At 37.6% G+C, this 21,999-nt stretch overlaps 1 protein-coding gene across 1 annotated transcript in view; it reads right to left on the bottom strand.

Annotated features, from left to right (window-relative positions):
* The window catches only part of OSBPL10 (oxysterol binding protein like 10), a 100,202-nt gene that overhangs the window by 35,712 nt on the left and 42,491 nt on the right, over positions 1-21,999 (bottom strand). Inside the window, exons 5-6 of the mRNA XM_042816760.1 lie at positions 9,880-10,090; positions 1,017-1,171 (exon numbers count right to left, since the gene is read on the bottom strand). Coding sequence (XP_042672694.1) covers positions 1,017-1,171; positions 9,880-10,090 — 366 coding nt within the window. The remainder of the gene's footprint in view (positions 1-1,016; positions 1,172-9,879; positions 10,091-21,999) is intronic.

Raw genomic sequence — 21,999 nt, 5'->3', positions numbered from 1 at the left:
GGACAGAATTGGAAAAGAACCAAAGTAACAAACAACTGAAAGAGAACCAAAGTAACAAGTAATATTTAAAAAAATCTACTTTGGTTTAGCCCAGGATTTTTTAAACTATATTCAACTCAAGATACTACAAAAGACCTAGAAAAAACAAACAGCTTTATTGATCTCCCCAGCCATTACAGTTTGTTAAAGGCAATATATTTTCAGTTAAGCAATTCCAATTGCCAAAGAGCATTCACTTGTAACAAAGGGTTCCTTCAGCTCTCAAAAACGTCTTCCCAGTTCTCCAGGTCTTGTGTGCTCCAGGTGCCCAACAGTCAGTGAAGTCTCAGTGTGAAGTGTTTTCCTGGTGGGCAGCACTGGTATCCAAAGCAGACAGCAGAAGCTGGAGAAGTTTGACATGGTGAGAGAGTTTCAGTGCACCAGATGCCTGATACGCAGCTATGAGCCTCCTCAAAGAGTCGACGCTTCAGAACTGCCCTTTACCAAGTAAATGCCACAAAAGCACAAATCAACAGGCTGGTGCAGATGATGTGAACAACTTTGCCTATAATCACTTAACAAGAAAACGGGCCAGAAAGCAATGCACAATTTTGAACTCAGAGAAGCTGTGCCCAGAGACATTCAAGAGCAATTAGCAACATAGAAAAATGGGTAGCAAGCAAACCTTGTGGTCCTAATGTCTCCTGTCTCAAAGCAGAATAAAAACCAAACAGCTTATTCTATCATCAAAGATAGATATGTATACTGAAGACCACTAATGGGTTTTAAACTAGGAGATGATATGCTTTCCATAGTGCACTGTCTCTCAGTATCATGGAGAAGCAAAAGCACAGAGCAACTCATAAACATTCTGTTGTAGTTTTCGGAGTACATTCTTGCCAAATCAACCATTTTAACAATTACTTCATACAGAACGATAAAAAGTACAGTAAGTAATTCATAGAAACATCCACTATTGCACATCTTTGCATCTGATCAATGTCTAGTCTCAAATACAACAGAAATGGTCTGCTTACCTCAGTACCTGGCTGTAGTGTCTGCCCATCTTGGGCTGCAGATGGAACTATGGCCCATGTGATGTTGGCACTAGCAGATGATAAGGAGCTGAGGGCACCATTTTTCAGTTGCTCTGAGGAATGTGACTTGGGCCCAGGCCATCCCAGGATACCATCTGAAGCAGAAAACAGGTACCAACTTACAAGAGGCAGATGACTGATTTTGCCACTCCTCTCAGCATTCTATTCATATTAATGAACTGCTATTTATTCCCTGTCCCCATGCACAGTTTTACTTCTGAAATAAATGAATGAAGGAAGAATATTTTACAGTTTTATTCTTACTGCCAGACAGAATTACACATAAATTATTACACATAATTATACATAAAGATTATTCAATCTGACACATTTTTGTAATTAAGCAAGCATTCTCTATCCAATATTTTAATGGTTAGGAAATTATCCAGCATTACTGCACCTAATACAGTGCAGGTGCTTGCCACGTCTTTAAATATAGATCAGTACCAGAAGACAGGTGACTAACCATCTAGCTTTTGCATCAGGCCCCAGGCCCAGGACTAGCTCAGGTAATACGCTGACCACCTCTTCATTCACTGTGCCTGAAACCACAGTTCTAAACTTAACAGCTGTATTCCAATTCTGCCAGAACTTACACCAAAGCTTTCCCTAGATTAAGTGCTAAAACGCTTTCCTTGTACCAAGAGGACAGTTTAGAGGAGCTCTCATTAGAAAGATGCACATTATATATGAATCAAACAGAACTAGACATCAAGACAACCCCTACTTCTGGAGGCACCTAATTTCCAAGACAGGCCAGTATTGAGGGATGCTAAGGCAGAAAAAAACAATCAGCTAAGAAGGCTACAATGTCCCTCCTCCCTCACTGCTCTAAAACACAGTATTGCATTCATATCTGTAGCCCTCGCTACAGTGCTTAAATTTCAGCTATCCATTACATGCTGTTATAAAATAGAGAGATATGGGTAAGAAAATTGTGGTTTTTCAGTCATTACCATAATAAGTGCATTAAAATACTATTAGTGTCACCAGGAGGATCTCCTTCTCTCATCACTGCCAACATCTTAAGATGATCTTGAAGAACAAAAAGTACATTAAAGATCATGCTATTTGTTTTCTCCATATCACTGGTGGTTAACAGAGGTTGCTTCCTAATTAAGACAGTGATCTGGTGAGATAATCTGGGTACTATTATACTAACTTAATATTTGTATTGTTTAAAATGAGTCAGAAGTCCTATAGCTGAAATCCTCTGAATTCCAAAGATAAAACAATTACAGAATATTCCTCTCATCTCAGATGGTACCAAGTTATAACAATATGACAAAACTACAGACCTACTTGCTTAGCAGGATTTTGTACCACCTTTTGAAGAAAGCATAAGCAAATGATCTGTAAGAAGTGTAATATGATTTCCAAAGATCAGAGAAACTAGCAGAGAGAAAATAAAACATTAAATAAAAAAAATCAAACGTATTTCATACAACTCAAATTTCTGAGTGGATATTCATCCACTGACAAAGGATGAATATCTCGGGTGCTATAATATCAGGCCTTTACTTTTACATGCTGCAACTTCTGGATTTTAGTAATTCTGAGTACTGTGTCAGAAGATATTCTTAAGATTAAGCAGAATTACATGGATACATGAAGAAAAAATGGTCTTCATTTGATTTGCTCTACATATTAGTTCAACACACCACAAAGTCAACATTTGCTCCCATTTCAACTGAATTAAATCTACACAATGCTGGTATACATAGGAAGGAATGCAGAGCTCAGTGACTGCAGTCATAGTAGCACTCTGTTTGTTAGGAAGAATGGACAACCCCAGATCCCCCAAAATAAGCTCTGATTCAGAGGATCATCTGAAGATTGTTCTGGCAAATCCAAAATGGACTCTGCATGGGAGGAAGGAAGGAAGCATACCTTCAGCATTTAAGGATAAAAGCAGAAAACCTAGAAAAACTTTATGTGAAGAAATCTTCACATAAACTGTGAGTTCCTTGAAGGGAATGTGTGAGGCTATAAATTGATAAACAATTTTTAAAAAAATCATTTTAATGTTAATTGATACAGATTTCATAGAGAAAACCATATCAAGAAGTAAACTTGCTTCATTTCAATAGTTTTGTAGAGCACAGCTATCCTTCTCATTCTTCATTACTTTGTAATGTTGTTACTGATCTGTTTTTCCATTTCTCCCTGTCAAGCAGCTGAATATTGAATTATTACTGTTATTTTCCTATTACAGAGAAACTAAAAAAAAAAAAAAAAAAAAAATTGAATTGACTGTTCTTTATGCAACTCTTTGAAAATAAGTCATCCACTCATTTCCTTGGGCTATCAATTTTCTCTCTTCACACACAATCTATTTTGCCTCCACTGTGAAGAATTACGCTTTTTAACTAACATTTTTTAAAAAGCTCATTTCTGTAAATAGCCATAAGAAAACCATTTGAATAAACACCTCGCTTCAGGGGAAATTTGCAAGCGTGAACATTTACTTAACTGTTGTTTACATATTTTTTAGAATACTGGATCAGTTTTCAGTACAAACACACCTAGTAAAAAAAGATTATTTTAGTCTTCATCTTTCTCTGCACATTTTAAACTCTATCACAAAAGCAGCATCTATTAGTAGTATGCCAGCATGTTTTTCCATCTGTCCCAAGGGCAGTGATACTCCTTCAGAGAACGATGCATCTTGTCAGCTTAGACAAGTTTTTAAGCAGATCTTAACCATGCTTTACAAGAGGATGTTAAGAGTTGAGGTCCAAAGGATAAATCACATCTAATAACATCACATTTAATATGCAAATGTACACTGACACACCAGTATTCTTGGGTTGTTCCAAGGGAGTTGCCTTATACCTTATAGAACTTTACTTCCCAGACAAATGCAGAGTATGAAGAGAGGATCATTAGGAATAGTCTGAAAATCAAATAAGAATCTCTACATATAGAAAGTTAGAGGATACAAAAAGCACTAGGCTAATTAAAGCAAAACATCTACTACTCTGTAGTAAACAGTGCAGAAATTAGAACAGATGTGTTAAGTATGATACTTGTACAATCAACCAGATCTCTTCCACTTGTATGGTGTTGGGTATGCGGTTCCAAAAGAGAAAGCCAATTCTAAGCCCAATTACTCTGGCAGTTCAGTGCATATGTACACACAGTATGATGGCTCTTATAGAAAGTACACAAAAATGACACCAACTTCTACTGCAACTAACAGGCAGCAGGTAAATTCCGACAAAATAGAGAAGAATACTTCCAGGTAAGCTAAATGCAGCACCCAGACACAACCTGATCCTCTTTCCCTTTAGCAATGCTGCAGTTCAGAAAAATCATCCATTTCAGGTAGCACATTCTACAGAATGTATTCTACAGAATTGTCCTCAGGATAAAGACTTTACCCCTTAAGAGTTGCACTAAGCAGGAGGTTCTACCAAAAGAGGAGGTTTGGATGAGATTTTTCAGTTAAGCACTATCATTTTCTTTTCTTTTTTTATTCTGATGTACCTTCAAACTATGTTTCTGTACTGCAATTGGTGTTTTAACTTCTTAACTTTTAACTTCTCTGCTCTTGGCTTATAGACAGAAAAAACCAACATCATTTTCCCTTAGCACAATCATAAACAAACAACTATTGATAAAACTCTTACAATACATTGTAACTACACTATAATAAATATTCCCTTAAGAATTCTAAGTAGCTCTCAAGGAGAGACCAAAATTGGTCCCTGCTGGGCTGGAACTAGAAAATAATGTTATCTTGCAAAGCAAGATGAGCATGTAAGGAATAATGTATTAGCATATAGATAGAAGAGCAAATTGTTTTGGCTAGTCCCAGCAGAAACAAGTCTAGCACTGACACATTTAAAGGAGACTTGACTGACTAGGGAATTTAGTTAAGTTACACAGGTAATAATTGTTTCTCACCTGTCTTCTTTCCTCATTCTTTCCTGCACCTTCAGGAATTTGGGGGTGGGGGGGAGCAGGGGGAAGGGCTGGGGATAGCAGGTATTAGGCAAGAAGGAGGATTCCCCTGCTTGCTCATTTTTCTCTCCTTTTGACATCTCAGCTAAAGGAGAATCCACAGCTGTCATTTGTCATCAAGTTGAAAGCATCTGGATTTCATCTTTCCTGGCCACTTATTTTCTCAAAAGGAGGAACTAGAGAATCTGATGAAACAAAGAACATTCTGCCCCTCCTCCCCCCCCTCAAACTCCAGACTCCAGTATCACCTTCAGTCCATCTGTTGCCATAGAAGCCAAAATAAGCAGCATTTGCACATCCAAATGAACTCCAGAAAATAGATAGTGAAGGTGGGTTTGGGCTTTTGGCTTTTGTTTTTAGAAAAGAAAACAAAAATTACCCCTCAAAAAGGAAGAAAATAAGAAACATTATATTTCCTACCCAGAAAAGACAGGCAAGAGAGACTTAAAATTATATCAAGGAATTCATGTCTGGTAGATGCTTTGTTCAGTAAGTGAGCATGTGATGCAAGATAGTTCAAAATAAGGGATATATCTGTACACACTGCTGATGACTGCAAGGCAGGATTCCAATTGCAAAAATATTAAAGAAGAGACCTAAAGCACAACGTAAGGTGATAAATTAGCTTTAAAGCAAATACTCAAATTTGCTGCGTTTTTAGTTTGGAATAGAAGAAAGAACATTAACCACAGCAGTCAACAGGCTCTAGAGATACTCTTCTGACAAAGGCTACACATTAGGAAAAAAATAACACCAAAGGTTTTAAGGTTTTAAATAGAGATAAAAGTTTCTTCTCTGTAGTTTTATTTTGAAAGCCATCTGTTTCCTGTTGCATGCTAAATAAACTCAATCTTGTCATATGGCACTTAATGCTGAGTAGAACACACTACTCTGCTAGGTGACACCCTGGAACAATTTTTGGCTCTGTTCAGCAGCACCCATCTGAGACAACCTGCTTGACAAGCTTTTGAGGTTAATGGTTACCATGAGCACAGCAGTAAAGAGAAACATATGTGACTGGGCGACACGGAGAAACCATTTTCAGCTGTTGCTCATTTTGGGCATTCAAGCTGACTTACGGGGGTGGTCACGCAACCAACAAGGCATCACTGATCCCTGGTGATGACTATCCCCACTTTATAAACTGTTTGCTAAGATTTCACTCTTTACTATCACTAACTTCCCCATCTTCCCCACATTTCTCAGCTGCTTAGAACTTGCAATAAGTCAACTGGACTGCATTTGTCTTCTTTTACTGCTTTAGTCTTCCTCTAGATATATATATATAGATAGATAGATATAGATATATAAATGTCAAACCATCTCCTCCAATAACTGGAGCTGGACAGCATGTAAAAAAAATCTTTGAAATGTTTCTCCTCCCTACAAAGAGAACAGAAACCCAGAACTCAATACAACTTGTAGGTACAGATGGAATCACTCATTCTTTTCCCCACTCTGTATGTAATCAACACTTCTAGCTAATAACATATTTTTCTGGCATATCTTTCAGTGAAAGAAAAAAATGACAAAACTTAGCCAGAGATCAGTGCAGTTACTTTTAACAAAACAGCTAGGTATGTTTGCCATTATTTTGTCTCAAAAGCAGAAACAGACAGGATTTTTGTCTCACTGACTGTTCTTGTTGATGCATTTCCAAAAATCAAGCACTAACAAATAGAGAATCACAAAAACCTTTCCTTGAATCTTTACAGTAAGACTAAAACATGTGTTGACTACCCTTCAAAAAAGATTGAAGATTTCATTTTAATCTTTAAAACTGCTTGTAGACTTGAGTTATGTGACTGACAACTTCTGAGAAACATTAAAATGAAGAGCAGAAAAATCACATCTTCCTTAAGCTATTCCATGCCAAACAATATCATAAAATATTTGAAGTCAAGAACTACATAATTTTAGATTTTTGATATGATTTTATTGCACTGACTGCTAAAATGCTTTCCTTCTATTCACACTACTAGAAAACAAAACAATAAATAAATTACATTTAAAAAGGAGATTTTTTTTCTTTTTAACAGTAACAGCCCACAAATCCATTTAAAGTAGCTTCTACTAAATAACTATCTTTGCGATCGCAGTTCCTGAGCATTATGTCAGACACCCAGCTACCTTAAGTCCTTGCTGTAGCAAGCATTAAGATTGTAAGGCCTACAATGCACAGAGAAGTTAACAATCCTTATCTAACTGACCGTAACAATTTCAAGAACAGAAGCAGAGCAGAGTTGTTCAGAAAATAGATATGTATTACCCTTCAGGCAGTTCTCCTTATTTGGAACATAACAGTAAGAGGTTCTGATGCTGAAGTAAAGGTAATCACAAGGATAAGTCAAATTCAGCAAAGCTAAGTCACTGCTTATTTCTCACACTCTACACGAGCAGCACTGCTTTGCTTTGCTGGACTACTTTTGTGAACTGTAGGGCTAGAGGCAAACACGTTATCAAATACCTATCTCATGTGTCAATACAAAAACCTGGGGGATTCTAGACCAGGATAACCACTGCCTTCTCACAGAAGTTATTCACCATTATCTTGGACCTCATGTAGCAGGTAATTAGACAGCATCTGAATAGAAACATTTGGCAATATAGTGCATAGGGCCATCATATCATATAGGAAAGGTGTTTTGGACTTCTTATCAGAGGAACCTGAGGCTTTTAAAATAAGAAGTGATTTTCACCTGGCAGCATCAAGAGGTGATTCTTTGGTTGCTCCTTCTGGATATGCAATTTTAAAAAAATCGCCAGGAGGACACAACCAAAATGAAAGATATTATCTCTCAGAATTAGAGTTTCCTAGAAGATTACTTCTAGTCTGATTAGGTATGAGTTTATGCAGCTTTGATGACTCAAACTCCATCGACTCAGCAGAAACCTTAAGTCCATCAAAGTACGTCTGAAAAAGATTAAGTGTAGGAAAATCAGTAATCAAGACTTTCAGGCCATGTTCTTTCAGGCAACTGTGTTGCATAATAAATCCTGGGGAAAAGAAAAGGGAAAAGATATAATAATTTTTGCAGACTTTTGGCTAAGGAGAATAGACCAAATATTTCAGCAGCTTTTAGCCCTCTCCTCTCCCCCTTCTTCCCTCTCTCTAAATCACATACCAAGTGGTAAGCACACCTAAACACTGAAGAATTAACTGTTTGCATTCGGGTTCTCACAGTTACACTGAAGATTCTGGTAGGAACAAGTGCTACAGAATTCCTGAAAGAATTCTTGTGTAAGTTTAAGGTCTAAGGAGAAGCGAACAACAGCATTTATTAGACTTTTTAAAATACTTCATAATAGTGACTTCCAGAATTTTTTAGAGGAGGGATTAAAAAAAAAATTAATAAAAGAATTCAACAGCTTTTCCCCATTGTGCACGTATCTACAAAAATCATTACTAAGTCAAAATAGACACCAATTTAAAAGAACATTATTTGGACACAAATTCAAGAGCATGTACAATTCAAGCCATCTATCTCTGACAGCTCACTTAGATCACATGAACATGGGAAGCAACATCCAGAGAATGTGAAACTGGAAACTGACCTTTCTTTGAAGGATGCTTTTCATCTTTTATACAACCCACGCTGTTTTGAAATGGCATTATATCAAAGAAATCTATTAAATGTGCCCTTCATCATTACTACGAAGATGTGCACAAATTTTCTAAATTAAAACCAAAGTGTAGAAAATAGGGGTTTTGTTGTTCTCCCTTGTTCCCCTATGAAACATCAGAAACTGGATTAGGGAAAGTCATAATACACCACAGTACACGCATAATAGTTTTTAATGCCTTTTTTTCCCTACTTCTCAGCTGATCCTCTCATATTCCACTTTCCCCAAAGAGAAACTCTGGAGAGGGCTTGGTTTTTCAACCAGTTGTCTCAGCAGCTCTGAAGGTATATTTGCCCAGAAGCAAACCTACTGTAAAAGAAAGGATGTTTCGCCTTTTTGGTTTTGTACCTTTTTTTTTTTTAAGGGCCTACTTGAAGTTGGGCTTTGTTACTGATTCACCTACAGAAAACACACAGAGCCCCCATATCCAGAATTCTCTTCCTCTTATATCAACTTCTGCTCCTGCGCTTAAGCTAGATAGTACAATAAGAAAGCAACAAGTACCTGTTCAGAAAGGTTTAGCATCTTATATTATGGACAGAGTTCTAGAACTGTGAGAACTGAAAAAAAAACTGAGCTACATGGAGATCGAGAGCTTCATGCCTACAGAGCTAAATGCAGTATCTGTTTGATATTTTAGGCTCATAAAAATGTGTCAAATATATATCTATATTTTAATAGCAGCAAGAAAATCTCTTCCTAGATTTAAATAAAACCATTGACTGGAATAAATCTGCTTGAATAGGATCCTTTCACATAGGAAAACTGGTAATATGACTTTTCAGAAAACAACTGCATTTTTATCAAACAAATCTGTATTGGGATTTCTCTCTCTACAAAAAAAAAAAAAAGGTTCTGCACTGTCATTAAGAATACAGGCTTATGCATCTGTTCCCCATGCCATCTTTTTGTTGTTGTTGTTATTATTATTATCCCTACTCTGCCTTTCTATCTTCAGAATCTGACTTCCTGGGAAGACTTGGGACAACATCTTTTTCTCCCCTCTTCTGTTTCCAACTGATTTTGTGGCTATTTTTTTCTTCAGATTAAAAGAAAAATCCTGATGCTTGATGTAAGGTTCTGTAACAAGTTGCTCCATCCAACTTGCTTTTTTAAGGGAGGGTTCACTTTGCCTGCTTCAGTAGCATAGTAAAAAACAAAAAACAAAAAACCCAAGACACACAAAAAAATACCCAAGAGAGATTATGCTCACCTGAGGACAGTGTCCTGTTATGGTGTTGGCCCACTTGATGCATGCTTTGCTGTAACAGAGTCAGGCATTCTCCAAGGCAGCTCAGGGTGGCAGCAGAGGTAGCTTTTAAAAGCAGCAAGTCCTGATCCAAGGCAGAAAGGGGGCCAGAACTTGGGAGAGCTTCAATGGCTTGTACAAGATTCTTCTGTTGTCCCTCAACTTGGCTCATCATCTGTAAAGGTGCAAAAACATGATGTCACAGGAAATATCACAGACTCCTACAGCTCAATATGATGACTAAATGTAAAGAGCTGCCTCAAATGAATGTTAACATTATCATCCAAACAAACCACAAACTTACTTACAAAAACAGGGCTTGAGTCTACCACAAGCCTATTAAACCATTAAGACTACAGTGGAGAAAACAGTCACTTAAAATAGTAGGTTCACTATAGATTAAATAATGGCTCACATTCTCCACAAGTCTTCATAAGAAATACATTAAATTTCTATCTCCTTGTCCATTACTAATTTAGATTTACATTTTCTTTCCTTGGCATATGATCTGAGACACCCAAGGAAGATACAGTATCCATCTTCTTCCTTTCCTACATAAAACATGTAATCACAGTTTAAGAGCTGATATTTTTCATTTCTCATGCTTCAGTAAGGAATTGCTCTCAAAAAACACGGTGACTTGGAAGTTTATAAGCATTATCGTGGGATGCAACTTAGAATACTTTATTTACTGTCAGATATGAATACCAGCTGTCAGGGAGAAAGTTAATCTGTTTCTAAATTTTAACCACACGAAGATAAAATGCATGCTAGTAATGCATGCAGATAAAAAACATGATAGAAGTAGGCTGTTCTTAAATAAACTGGCAAGTTTCCAAAGTCATTCCTATAACCAAAAGAAAGAGCTTATTAAAAATTCTATTTTTACAGTCTGTAGCAAACTGTACATGCACATCGACAGGCCTCTTCATTTCACTTACCCTTCCTTCAAGTGAGAAGCCACCTTCATGTATCACACTGCATCTGGCAGTGTCTTTGAAAAAAATCATATCATACCCACTTGGGCCAAAACTCAAATTAACTCTAGATGTTTTTTTCTTTAATGCCCTGACATACTACCAGCCTATGCCTAAAGAGACAGAGTTTATATACCTCATCTCAGACAGTAACTTCAGTTAAGCCTTCGCAATATTCGTTTAGTGACAGAGCGTTACACTTCTTCCCTTCTTCACTCTTTGGCAACATACAGCAGAAAGAGTATCTACTACCAGACAACTCAGTTAACATGAACTGAGTTGCTCAGTATCTCTTTCTCCTGCAGGTGCAAGACCTATCAATATAAACCCAAGATTCAATTACCTGTGGGAGTCCATGCTAATTAATGGCTGCCACGTGTTGAATTATCTTCCCTCTCCTGAAAAATTTCATGTTCATTTCTTTCTACTTTCAGTACAACTGCAAGTTTATGATCCTAAAAGGTGGACACAGTAGAAACAACCTACCCATTCTCTGCCAGATCGATACAAGAGAAAAGTCCTTTTATAAAGCATGCAGCATCTCATAAACAGCTTCCAAAAAAACAAAGGATAATCATGTGCCAGTCATTCTTCCCAACAGGAGATGAACGCATTTACTGTATTCATCTCTGTGTATTCCTATAGGAGGGTTTCTTAAACTAAACATGACATTTATTCCACAAACGTTTCTTTATTACATCCCCCTTCCCTCCCTTCTCAGAGAGTCTGTTTTACTAAATCTGATATTTTCACATTATCTAAGAAACTGCTATTGAAGAATACAAGCTTGAAGAAGAAAAAAAAAGATCAATGCTTAATAGGTTTATTAAGCTAATTCAATCTCACATCTGAAGTTCAAACTCTGAACATGACTAGAGATGAATCAAAGTCCATCTCCTTCAGCTATGTGAATGAATCATATAAGGCTGAGATTACAGAATGGGTCAGCACTGAACCCATTTACCATGCAATTTACTAACTGCAATGTTCCTGTATTAGCTCACTGACTCCAACCAAGCTTAGACAAAACATTTGGCTTAATTATTACAAGATTCATGGGACGATGTGGATTTTTATTTGATGCAACAATCTGTAAATCCATTAAATTCCAAAGAAAGCTTTTTGAAGTAGGTGCTTTTGATTTGGGGTTAACTTGCCTTCAATCTCCTTATTCTACATATACGCAGCATTTAATACAACACTGCTCATCTCTCCTCTAATGCAAGTAAATACTAAGCCAACCAGATCAGAACACCTGAGGACACCAGCACAACACTATCACTGACCACAAGAAAGTTATAACCCAGTTATAGATATGAAAGATGTTGCTATGCAAAGTCACAGTTTGAAAAAAGGCAGTCTGTAATGCTGGAATGCTTGACTATAAAAGCAAGCTAGATGCACTCTGGAAAATTCAGAATGTTGAGATGCACTTTGCTACGTAAAGTGTTGTAAACACTACCTTCCAAACAGAATACTTTCACTAAATATACACACACACACACACTTGAGATGTCCAAAGCTTTCAAAAGAAAAGATTCATAAACAACAGATTCAAATTCCCGTTGTCCAAGCTACCACAGTGTTTAAAAAAAAAAAATTCACGAGCTTCATCAGGTTTTTAATTATTACATTTCTGACGTAGGGCATGCTTCCTGTGGCCTCCCTACACTGTGGCAAATACACTGATAAAAAAGGCTACACTGAGTGCACTGAAAAGAAAGAACAGAAACTGAACTCGAAGAAGCAAATAACCATTCCAGCAAACAAGCATTCTCAGCATGCTAAGACACAGTGATTTCAAGCTCCTTGAAGAAAACAAAGAGTGACATCAGCCATTTTACCTCAAAGGGCAAGCAGACACTTTCCCTTTATCATGTAAGGCCATGTGGAGCATGGCACATTCACTGAGGACTCACTTTGCTCTGTCAGTCAATAGCACCCTTTCTCTGCTTCAGTATTCTTTGTGTGGGCTGTCAACAACACCACTGCTAGCAGCACATTGTCTGCCAAGTTACCTCTGGGCACTTCCCCTGGAAGATTCAATGCAGTGATTTATTTATTTTAAAGCTTTTCCACTGCCGGCTGCAGTAAGCTGAAAACGATCAAAAAAAATTGGAAAATAAACAACAGCGTTCATATGAAAATCACAGCATCCATATAAATAAACAAGTGACCACAAAAAGACACCTCTCACAGGGGAATGACAAGTAACAGAAATTCAACGCACATCACTTTTTTTTTTTTAAATACCAGAAATACATCAAATTGTATTTGGGAGAAAAGTATCACAAATACCTCCTAGTACTATCAATTTCTTGCTTTTGGATAATCATGACAGAAAAAAAGCATTTTGAAATACATTTGGAAAGGACAAAAGGAGAAGTCAGTTTCTGAAACCTCCTGAGAGTAGGTCCAAAGTGATGAGTCCAGACCTTGGTTCTCATTTTTAAACAACTGTGTACCACAGGGTTTTTGTTTTTTTCTTTTGTTGTAATGTAAAGCATTGCTTTTCTTACAAAGAAAAGCAGACATGAAGGAAGAACCAAGCTCACACAGAAATAAAAACCTTCTAAGGTACTGTAAATCAAATACATTCGATTGTTACCTAATCCTAATAAAGTTAACTCTGACCTTGAGCAAGGACTCCTGGCTTGATCCAGGTATCATCAACAATCTTGACCCAGATATCATCAATAACAATATCAATCATCACATTACAAAATTAAAAGTTAGAACAGTCAATCAATTTCTATCAAAGTGTAACATAGAGATTCATATACCAAGTATATATCAAAATGTAAGGCAAACACGTGGAACTCCAATGTCACCGAAGTAATCATGCCAGTCACTGATGTGACACTCTGGCTAACATCTCAGCACAACTTCATGATTCCCCAGATGGTATTTCCATGAAGCTTTCCCAATTTATTTATTCTGAAAAGGAAACATTCCAAAAACAAACAAACAAACTAAAACCACTAACAAATATTACTTCCTTCTTTAGCTTGTTTTCAGCTACATCTGGAGAATTCAATGCTGCCAATCACCAGCTCAGAAAGTATACCTCTCCTATTGAAATGTCTGTCAAATGAAGATAAATTCTACAGTTGCAGTAGAAGTGTGGAATTCGGGTTTTTTTTCTCTCCCATTTGATATGTTCTTATTTTGAGTTACAACCACTGCAGAGTAAGAGCAGTTTCCTTCCCTGGACCTAACTTCTGAAAATTCTCCTCCAACTTTCTCAAGATCACTTGATACACCTTCCTGCTTAATGAAGGATTTCCTGACAAGGATTTATAGGTTTACCCCTTTTCTTCAGTAAAGTCACCTCCATCAACATTCTAGTGGGATTCCATCAACAGTATGCAAGGTAGAAAGGCAAAATTAGAGCTTAATATATAGTTGAAGTGAAAGAGTTATACACAGGAATTGTTGATAAAGGCGCTGCAGTACGTAACACCAATCTCTTATTAAGGAACTTTCTGCTTTTCAATCTTGAATCTGTTTAGTGTAGAAAGGTACACATGACCATATGACTACAGACATGCTTACTCTACAATTAACAGACCTATATGCTTTGCTTTCAATAAAATTTAAAAAAAAAAAAAGTCAGTTTTTGATCAAAAAGGGCTTTCTTGAGCTGTATGCAGAAAGAAATTCTTCCCACAGAGCTTCAACCTGGACAAAAATACACAGCAGCCTCTGTGAACATTGTTATTCTAATGAAAAAAAAAAAAAAAACTTTGCCAAAGGATCCTAGGACACTAAGTGAGATATTCTGAAAGCATCTTGGAAAGATGGAACAGGATAATGATATCCATATCAACTGCTCTTTCTTGATTAATACTCCCTTCCATTATGAAGAAAAAGCACGCAATTCTCCATTATTGTCACCTCAGGATAAGAACCAGCTTGACCTCAATTATTTCAGAGATGCAAACAACGAAGAGTAAAACTGAAATGACTCTGTTATATAATAGTTATTAAGGCTTAGACGCACACATCCTATCAAAGAAGCTTCAAAGGAGCAAGTTAATTTTCGCTTGGCATGTAATTTGCAGACAGAGGCACAAAAAGTGACAGAACAAACAGAACTATACCTCTGACAAACACAACAGCAGCTAACCACCAGGACAAGTTTTCCTTGCAGTCCTTGCTCCTTTTTCCACAATTCTATTTCCTTCCTTGCAGAAATAAAAAATAAAATGAAAATAAAAAGCACAAGCCTCCCCACTCCCATCTGTTATTTTGTTCTGTTTTCCCAAACCAGAAATTCACATAATCTGTTACAGGAAAAGCCAGTTCCTACATATCCTATTGTCTCAGCTGACATAGCATAATTTCCTTTAGGGTTTTGTTTTGGTTCTTTTGCTCTGTCTACTTGCAGGGCACTCCACAGGGAGATTCCTTTTGTGGAAACGCTTAAAGAACAGAGAAACAAATGTTATTAGACTGGACCAATTCTGAGCAGAGCCTAATACAACCAGTAGGAAACAGAATGATTTGGTTGCTTCTTCCCTTTCCAATCGGCTCTACTCTTTCCAATCTGCTGTTTCCACTGATGATGACGCTGTTCCACTGGTAACCATTAGGAGGGGCTGTGAGCTCCCCAGGGACTGTGGCACAAGATGTACACACCAAGGAGCAGCTGGCTCTTAACTGTCATCTCCCACTATTTACTTTCAAAACTGACTGCTTAATCTGTTCAAATATTCCTATGCTCCACTCTTCACCAGCACTACACATTCAATCTATGGTTTATACTTTTTAAGTTCCATAAACTGATTACTTGCTACATATCCTTATAAGACAATATCACTGCATTTTTTGAAAATATGATTCATTACTTGATTATCTATAGACTTCTCACTCTTCGGCCTCCTGTCCACTAACTTACTAATCACATATTCAAGGTACTTTCCTGCTAATTGTACATTTACAGCAATCAGACTGTATTTAGCAGGTCTGCACACTACATTTTTTTTTTTAAGCCCAGAAGACTGTTGGGTACTAGAGTGAGGAAGGAAAGGGGAGAGAAGAGTATTTTCTGGTTATTGATCTGGAAGCTCTAAACATTGCTTCCAGCACTGGAGGAGAAAAAGTAATCTTCTTCCCTGACAAATTCTCAGACTATTGCAACCTGGGCATATAGGACATACCTCCTCCTTTCCTTCAGTGTTTTAAAACAGGCACAAGCTCAGCAAGAAAAGGAGCTGATTAGCCACCTGTTTTACAAAAGCATTTCTCTGTTCAGAAAAAAATAAACAAAAAAATGCACAGGATATTCTCAACAGATCTCATCTTTAAGTACTAAGAACTATATGAAAATCTGTAACTGTTAATATTCTCTCGGAGTCCACTTGATTGCAAATACTTTATTTGGATGCAAACATTCTGAGTTTCCAGGAAATTCAGCTTCTCTCCACATGCAATGACAGATGTGAGGGAAAAAAAAGAGAGGTTGCCAGAGAGCGGTTCACAGCCTTTGCAACATACATGCAACTTTGCAGAGAGCATTCAGCAATTCTGGCAGAATTCCCAAGAATGCTACCAGAAATCTCAGTAAAACAGCCCACTTACTTGGGGGCAAAAGACATCAGGTGTTTTTCTTTGCTGTCTCAGGCAGACTTACTACCATACTTTGTTAAGATCACACTTTCAGGCTTAAGATTAAAAACATGCTTTCTGTATACAGTCTGCCCTACTCCTCACCTGTGAAACGAGATAGTGAAAAATGGAAGAGATTAAGATCATCTTAATCAATATCCTGAGATATTTACCTTCTGGTGGCTCCCTACTGAGCTATTAAAAAAAAATAAATAAATTGCCAGTTCTCAGTCTCTTCTTTTTCCTTAAGATCAAGAGAGGACAATAGCTCTCCCTTCTAAACCAACATACACTTCAGCTTCTTTTCCTTGCATAAGAGGAAGATTTCAAAACAAACTAAAGTGCTAAAAGACTGAAGTAAAAAGAATTGCTCTGATAGCATCAGCTATCTTAAGAACGTTTCAAAGAGCCACTAAGCAAGCCTTTGGGTGAGAAGTCAAAGCTTTTTACTAAGATCTGGTTTCTGTAATTAACACTCAAGTAAAAAAACATGATTCAGACAAACAGTATCAATGAGCACTATTTTTCTCCACAAATCAGAGTGTGTGGGCTACACTTTTTTTTTTTTTCCTCTTTCCAAAACACAAACTATTAATCTAGCAAAGGCCATTTTGCCACTGGAGGGAGCTGTCTCGGCAGCAGGATCTATTTCATAGCAGTAGATAATGACCGGTTTTCTTCATTGCCTGTTTTATTAAAGCTCCCTTTGGATAACCTGTACATCTACAGGTAATGTTTGCCATTTGCTGCCAACATAAGGCTGAAGCAAAAAGTACAACCAGTATATAGTAACTACCAGGTTCCCCCTGCTATCTTAAGAGCTCTTTCCTTGAATATTTGTTTGCCTACCTGTTAGATTAACCATATCCTATTAACAGCTACTTACTTAGACTTAACATTTGCTATTAAAGATAACTCAAGAGGAGCAGAACACAAGGATCTTGAGGCAAAAACAGAGAAGAGTAAAAGCAAGTAGCAGCTGCAAAGGTTGGTGGTGTTTTGTTGAGGATTCTTTTCACCCACTGGAAGTTGCTTCCAGTGATCAAGAGCCAAAAATTAAGCAGCAAAAGGAAGAAGTCTGCAATTTCAAGTAAATCTTGGACAGCAACTGGCTGCCATCCAGCCAAGCAAGAAGTGCATTTTTGAATTTTAAACCACAGAACATAGCATTGAGAACACAGATTCTGACAAGCTTCTGGTGGAAAATTAGATTGTTTCATTTCACTATATTTCATTTTGAACTATAGTTCAAAATCTGCGAGGAAAGTTACTTTTAATGATTGTGTTACTCACAAGTGCATGTTATCCTATGAGCTCTTCTGAACAGCAGTTTCTCCTACATTAAATAAGGATCAGTTAATAGTTACAGCAGAAAACTGGAAAGCATGTTTTGATTACTGGCAAGTAAGGCACATTTGTGACTGTTAAGCATTCAAAAGGAGACCTAAAATGTAGCTGCTAGTCATTAAGTCAACATCAGCAGTCAGAGAAATGTTCTGTTACTTCATCACTGTATAGCATACTATTGACAAAAGCTATTTTTGGTAACTTAAGCTGCATTGCTCTAGAAGATATATTATACATTTCAGAGGTAGATTTTTATGCGAGGTGATTCTCTGAGAACACATCACTAATAATTTTGGATTTTAAAAGAAAACAAACATTCTATTTCACCTCAGAATATACAGAAACACCTCTGGTGATACAGAGTTGCCCAATACTCCATACAGGTAATTCTTACAGAGATTTCCAATGTATCTATAATGGGTTTAAGTGGCAAGGGCACAGAAGCTGCCCCATGTCAGAGATGAGCCAACTCCCCCAAAAGAGACACCCTGCAAACACCCAGGTCAGTGCAGAATGAGGGCAGGAAGTGCTCTAAGCACTGAGCAGAACTTCCCGGCAGCCCAGGAGAGGCCCACAGAGGAGCAGGCTTTCCCCCTGCAGCCCATGGGCACCACGCAGAGCAGATCCCTGTGTGCAGCCATGGAGGAGCCCGTGGTGCAGCAGTGGATGAGGCCTGAAGAAGGCACAGCCCATGGAGAGCAGGAGCAGCAGCCACTGGAGAGGCGCCTGCTGTGCAGCAGGAGGGCCAGGGGAGCTGTCACCTATAGGGACCCATGGTGGATCACTGTTGGTCCTGAAAGGACCCTTGCAAGCCCGCACTGGAGAAATTTGGGAAGGACTGCATCCTACTGATGACCCTAACGGGGCCTGAGGCAAAAATCCCGAGATTTAGAGCACCAAGCTCTTGCCTTTAGTATCTATTTTTACATTTACTTTCTTTCACCCCCAGCCCTGTTGGTTACTTAGGGTGCAGTAAGTGCAAAATAAAATTCTAATTCTGTCACATCCCACATTAAATTCATAATCTAGAGAACTGCTGTGCCAGAGGATAACAAGATTTGCTTATAATTACTAACAAGTACTCTTTAAACAACTCTCAGGTGACAGTTTACAGCGGGACGACCCTCAGTTTTCATCAAAGTAGGTATCAGCTCCCCATCTGGCAATCTGTTCAGCTCGCGTTTTCTGAAAAGCAAGTCAACTGTCACTATCAAGGCTATCTAAACCTGCTATTGCTGAACCCCAGATGGGAAGCCCTGGATAAAGCATATCCCAATGGCTTATGACAAGTCACACAGAGACAAAGCACAACAAATCCACCCTTGGCCTTACCCCACTGTGTCAAAGCAGACTGTCAGCTGTTTGATAACAACAGCTTTACAGCACTGAAGTGATTTAACACGCACTGCCATGGTTTTGAGACAGTTTGTGACACACCATAATAGAGCTGAACTGTGTTTTTACTGTAACTTCTAAACAAATTCACATGTTCTGCATTCACCAGCCTGGACCTACCAAAAACCAACAACTGGGTAAGCGGGAATCTCTGGGAAGAAAAACTATAGTTAGCCCAGAACATAGCAGATATTATCAGAACACACTAAACAGTACTTAAAAGAATCTAAGACTATGCTTCCTGAGCCAGACAAAGGAACCATTTTTGTATTACATATCAGTTACAAGCATTCATCTAATAGCTGTAATAAAGTAGTGTATTCAAACTTAGCCAGATACAGTTCTTTTTAACCCACTGGACATTACCCATCTGGCATATTAATCACATTTTAAAACTACTGTCAAAAACTGCAGGCCTGTAATGAAGAAGCAGACAAGCAGCTTCTTAAAATTGCAACATACAGAAGTTTCAAAGGCATTGAAAACCTCAAAGCCAAGCTTAAGCAAATGAAATCATACGAACATGTCACAAACATCATTGATCATGTCCTTGTTCAAGATGGGAGCTACACTATTCACCATCTTGAACTTGTAAAATCAAAATGTGTCCTATATGTATTTGTGCAGCAGGCAGAAATTGGGTGTTACACAAGGATTTGAAGATTGTAAGTCCTTCCAAAATTTACGTAATAATACAAATTGAATACTACACAAAATATATGAGCCATTTCTATGGTTACTTTCTCCTGGAGGTCATTTACTTAAGTACTTTCTGTATTTAACATTTGAAAATCGACTAGCCACCTAACACTACATTGTCATCACTGAGAACACTTGAAAATATCTTCTACTTCATTTAATAAAAATTGAATTTTAAGTAGGTTAACAAAACAGCCCACGTATCTTGGAAGCAGTTATTGCTGTTATAAGCACAGCTATCCAAATTAAGCGCACCTTATCTCATTAAGGACTTGCTGTGAACATCACTGCTGCACCAGCTAGCCAGAAATGTGCACTGAAAGGAAGGCTGCTAACAACCAGCCATGACATGACATCCTCACATCTCAAAAAAAGGTTTACAGAACCATGTTTTCTTCAAAGCTTCATTTCCAAACTGTCAACTCTGAAACAACTGCAGTATCAGCGCAAGAGAACAGCCTGGTAGGTTTTCAAAATGTAGATAAGCATATGATAGAGTACAACCCTATTTCACACAGAACAGGTGAATTCTGCTTTATATTCAACATTAATTGAGAATTTTGAAGGTGTGAGGATGATGAAGACTGACTTTCCCCTCAAATTTCACTTCTAAAGCTCCTTCACAAGCTTTCTGTTCAGTTAAAATTTAATGAAATGCTCTAAAAACTGAAAACAGTAATCTTAGCTTCTCCAAAATTGCTTTAGAAAACGAATGCTGCAGCAGCTTCCAAATGTAGCTATCATACACGTAATATCCTTAATTTATAAAATTGCCATTTAAGTGATTGAAAATGATCATCTTTCCACATACTCAATTACTACTAAACTACTGGCTGAGAAAAATTTAATAAAAAGAAGCCATGTTTGCATCATTAATATTTTTCAGATTAGGAGTAACAACAACAAAATTTAACAAACAACAAATGACATTCACTCTTGACATTACTCACATGGGCAAATGGTGTAATTTAGCAGAACATTTGCTCTGTGATTCCCATAGCAACCTTAACTCTCCCTGCTTGTGCATTTGGAGACCAAGATGACGCTGCGTTTGATTTCATATTCAAGCAAAAGTTAAGAACAAGGTGTAGTTTAGAAAGGTGCAGCTCCTATGCATTGAACTACAAAGATGAGGTGAAGATTTGCATAATAAAAGTATTCCACTCTTGCCTATACAACTTCATAGTTGTTGTTTTATAGTACTGTAATTTTTATAAGCACAAGCACATTTACTACTTAGCCTGATACCCACAGAGATTTAAGCATCCCATTTATTCCCTAAGGAGACATTTTTTTTTATTAAGTTAAGCAACACTAACTTGTGGTAGAACCAATAGCCTCAGGAGATGACACATCTACACACAATCAGTCTCCAAAGAAACTGCCCTGCAAGACATCAAATAATTGTATCTGTTCCTACGTGGTCTAATTTAACTTTCTGTCTACAACAGTATGGATAGTAATTAATCACACCAACACTGTTGGACAGCTAGGAAGAAAGTGCAGCATGCTTGCACTTCTCATACTGTATGAGGAACACAAATTTCTAGAGGAAGCAAATAACTTACCAGTCAGTTGCGTAATTCCTGCAGGGATCAAAAGGTAATGACATATAAAATAATAATAATAATACATGGCCATGGAGAGGCAAGAAGCAGCAGGATTGTAATCTTGCCAAAAACAGTCCTCACCAAAGTCAGGGACTGTCCACCTGTGATGTATATCACCTTGGTGGAGGCCTCATGAAATCCAGATCTCACTACATGTGCTCAGAACGCATGCCAATGCTAAGTCCATTATACGGTATCATAGCTTGTTAAACACACCATATTCCAGAGGGATCCAAAATTTTCTTTTCACTCCTCAAAATGATGGAAAATAACTATTTCTGTAGATTTCTTCTGGCTAACCCTATTTAATTTCTCCAATGGTCTGTAAATTATTAACGTACGTTGTTACAAAACATTCACATACTGCGATCCTTGGTTCTTCAACAACAGCAGTAACCCTGGCAGAGGCTAGATTCTAATCACTTATTCTTAGCCAAAACGAACAC

The sequence above is a fragment of the Centrocercus urophasianus genome, unplaced genomic scaffold, assembly GCF_019232065.1.
Source record: "Centrocercus urophasianus isolate 14NV4802_14NV808 unplaced genomic scaffold, USGS_Curo_1.0 seq_16, whole genome shotgun sequence".
Lineage (NCBI taxonomy): Eukaryota > Metazoa > Chordata > Aves > Galliformes > Phasianidae > Centrocercus > Centrocercus urophasianus.
The sequence above is the reverse complement of the archived record's forward strand: the minus strand, read 5'-3'. Positions and strand labels throughout refer to the sequence as shown.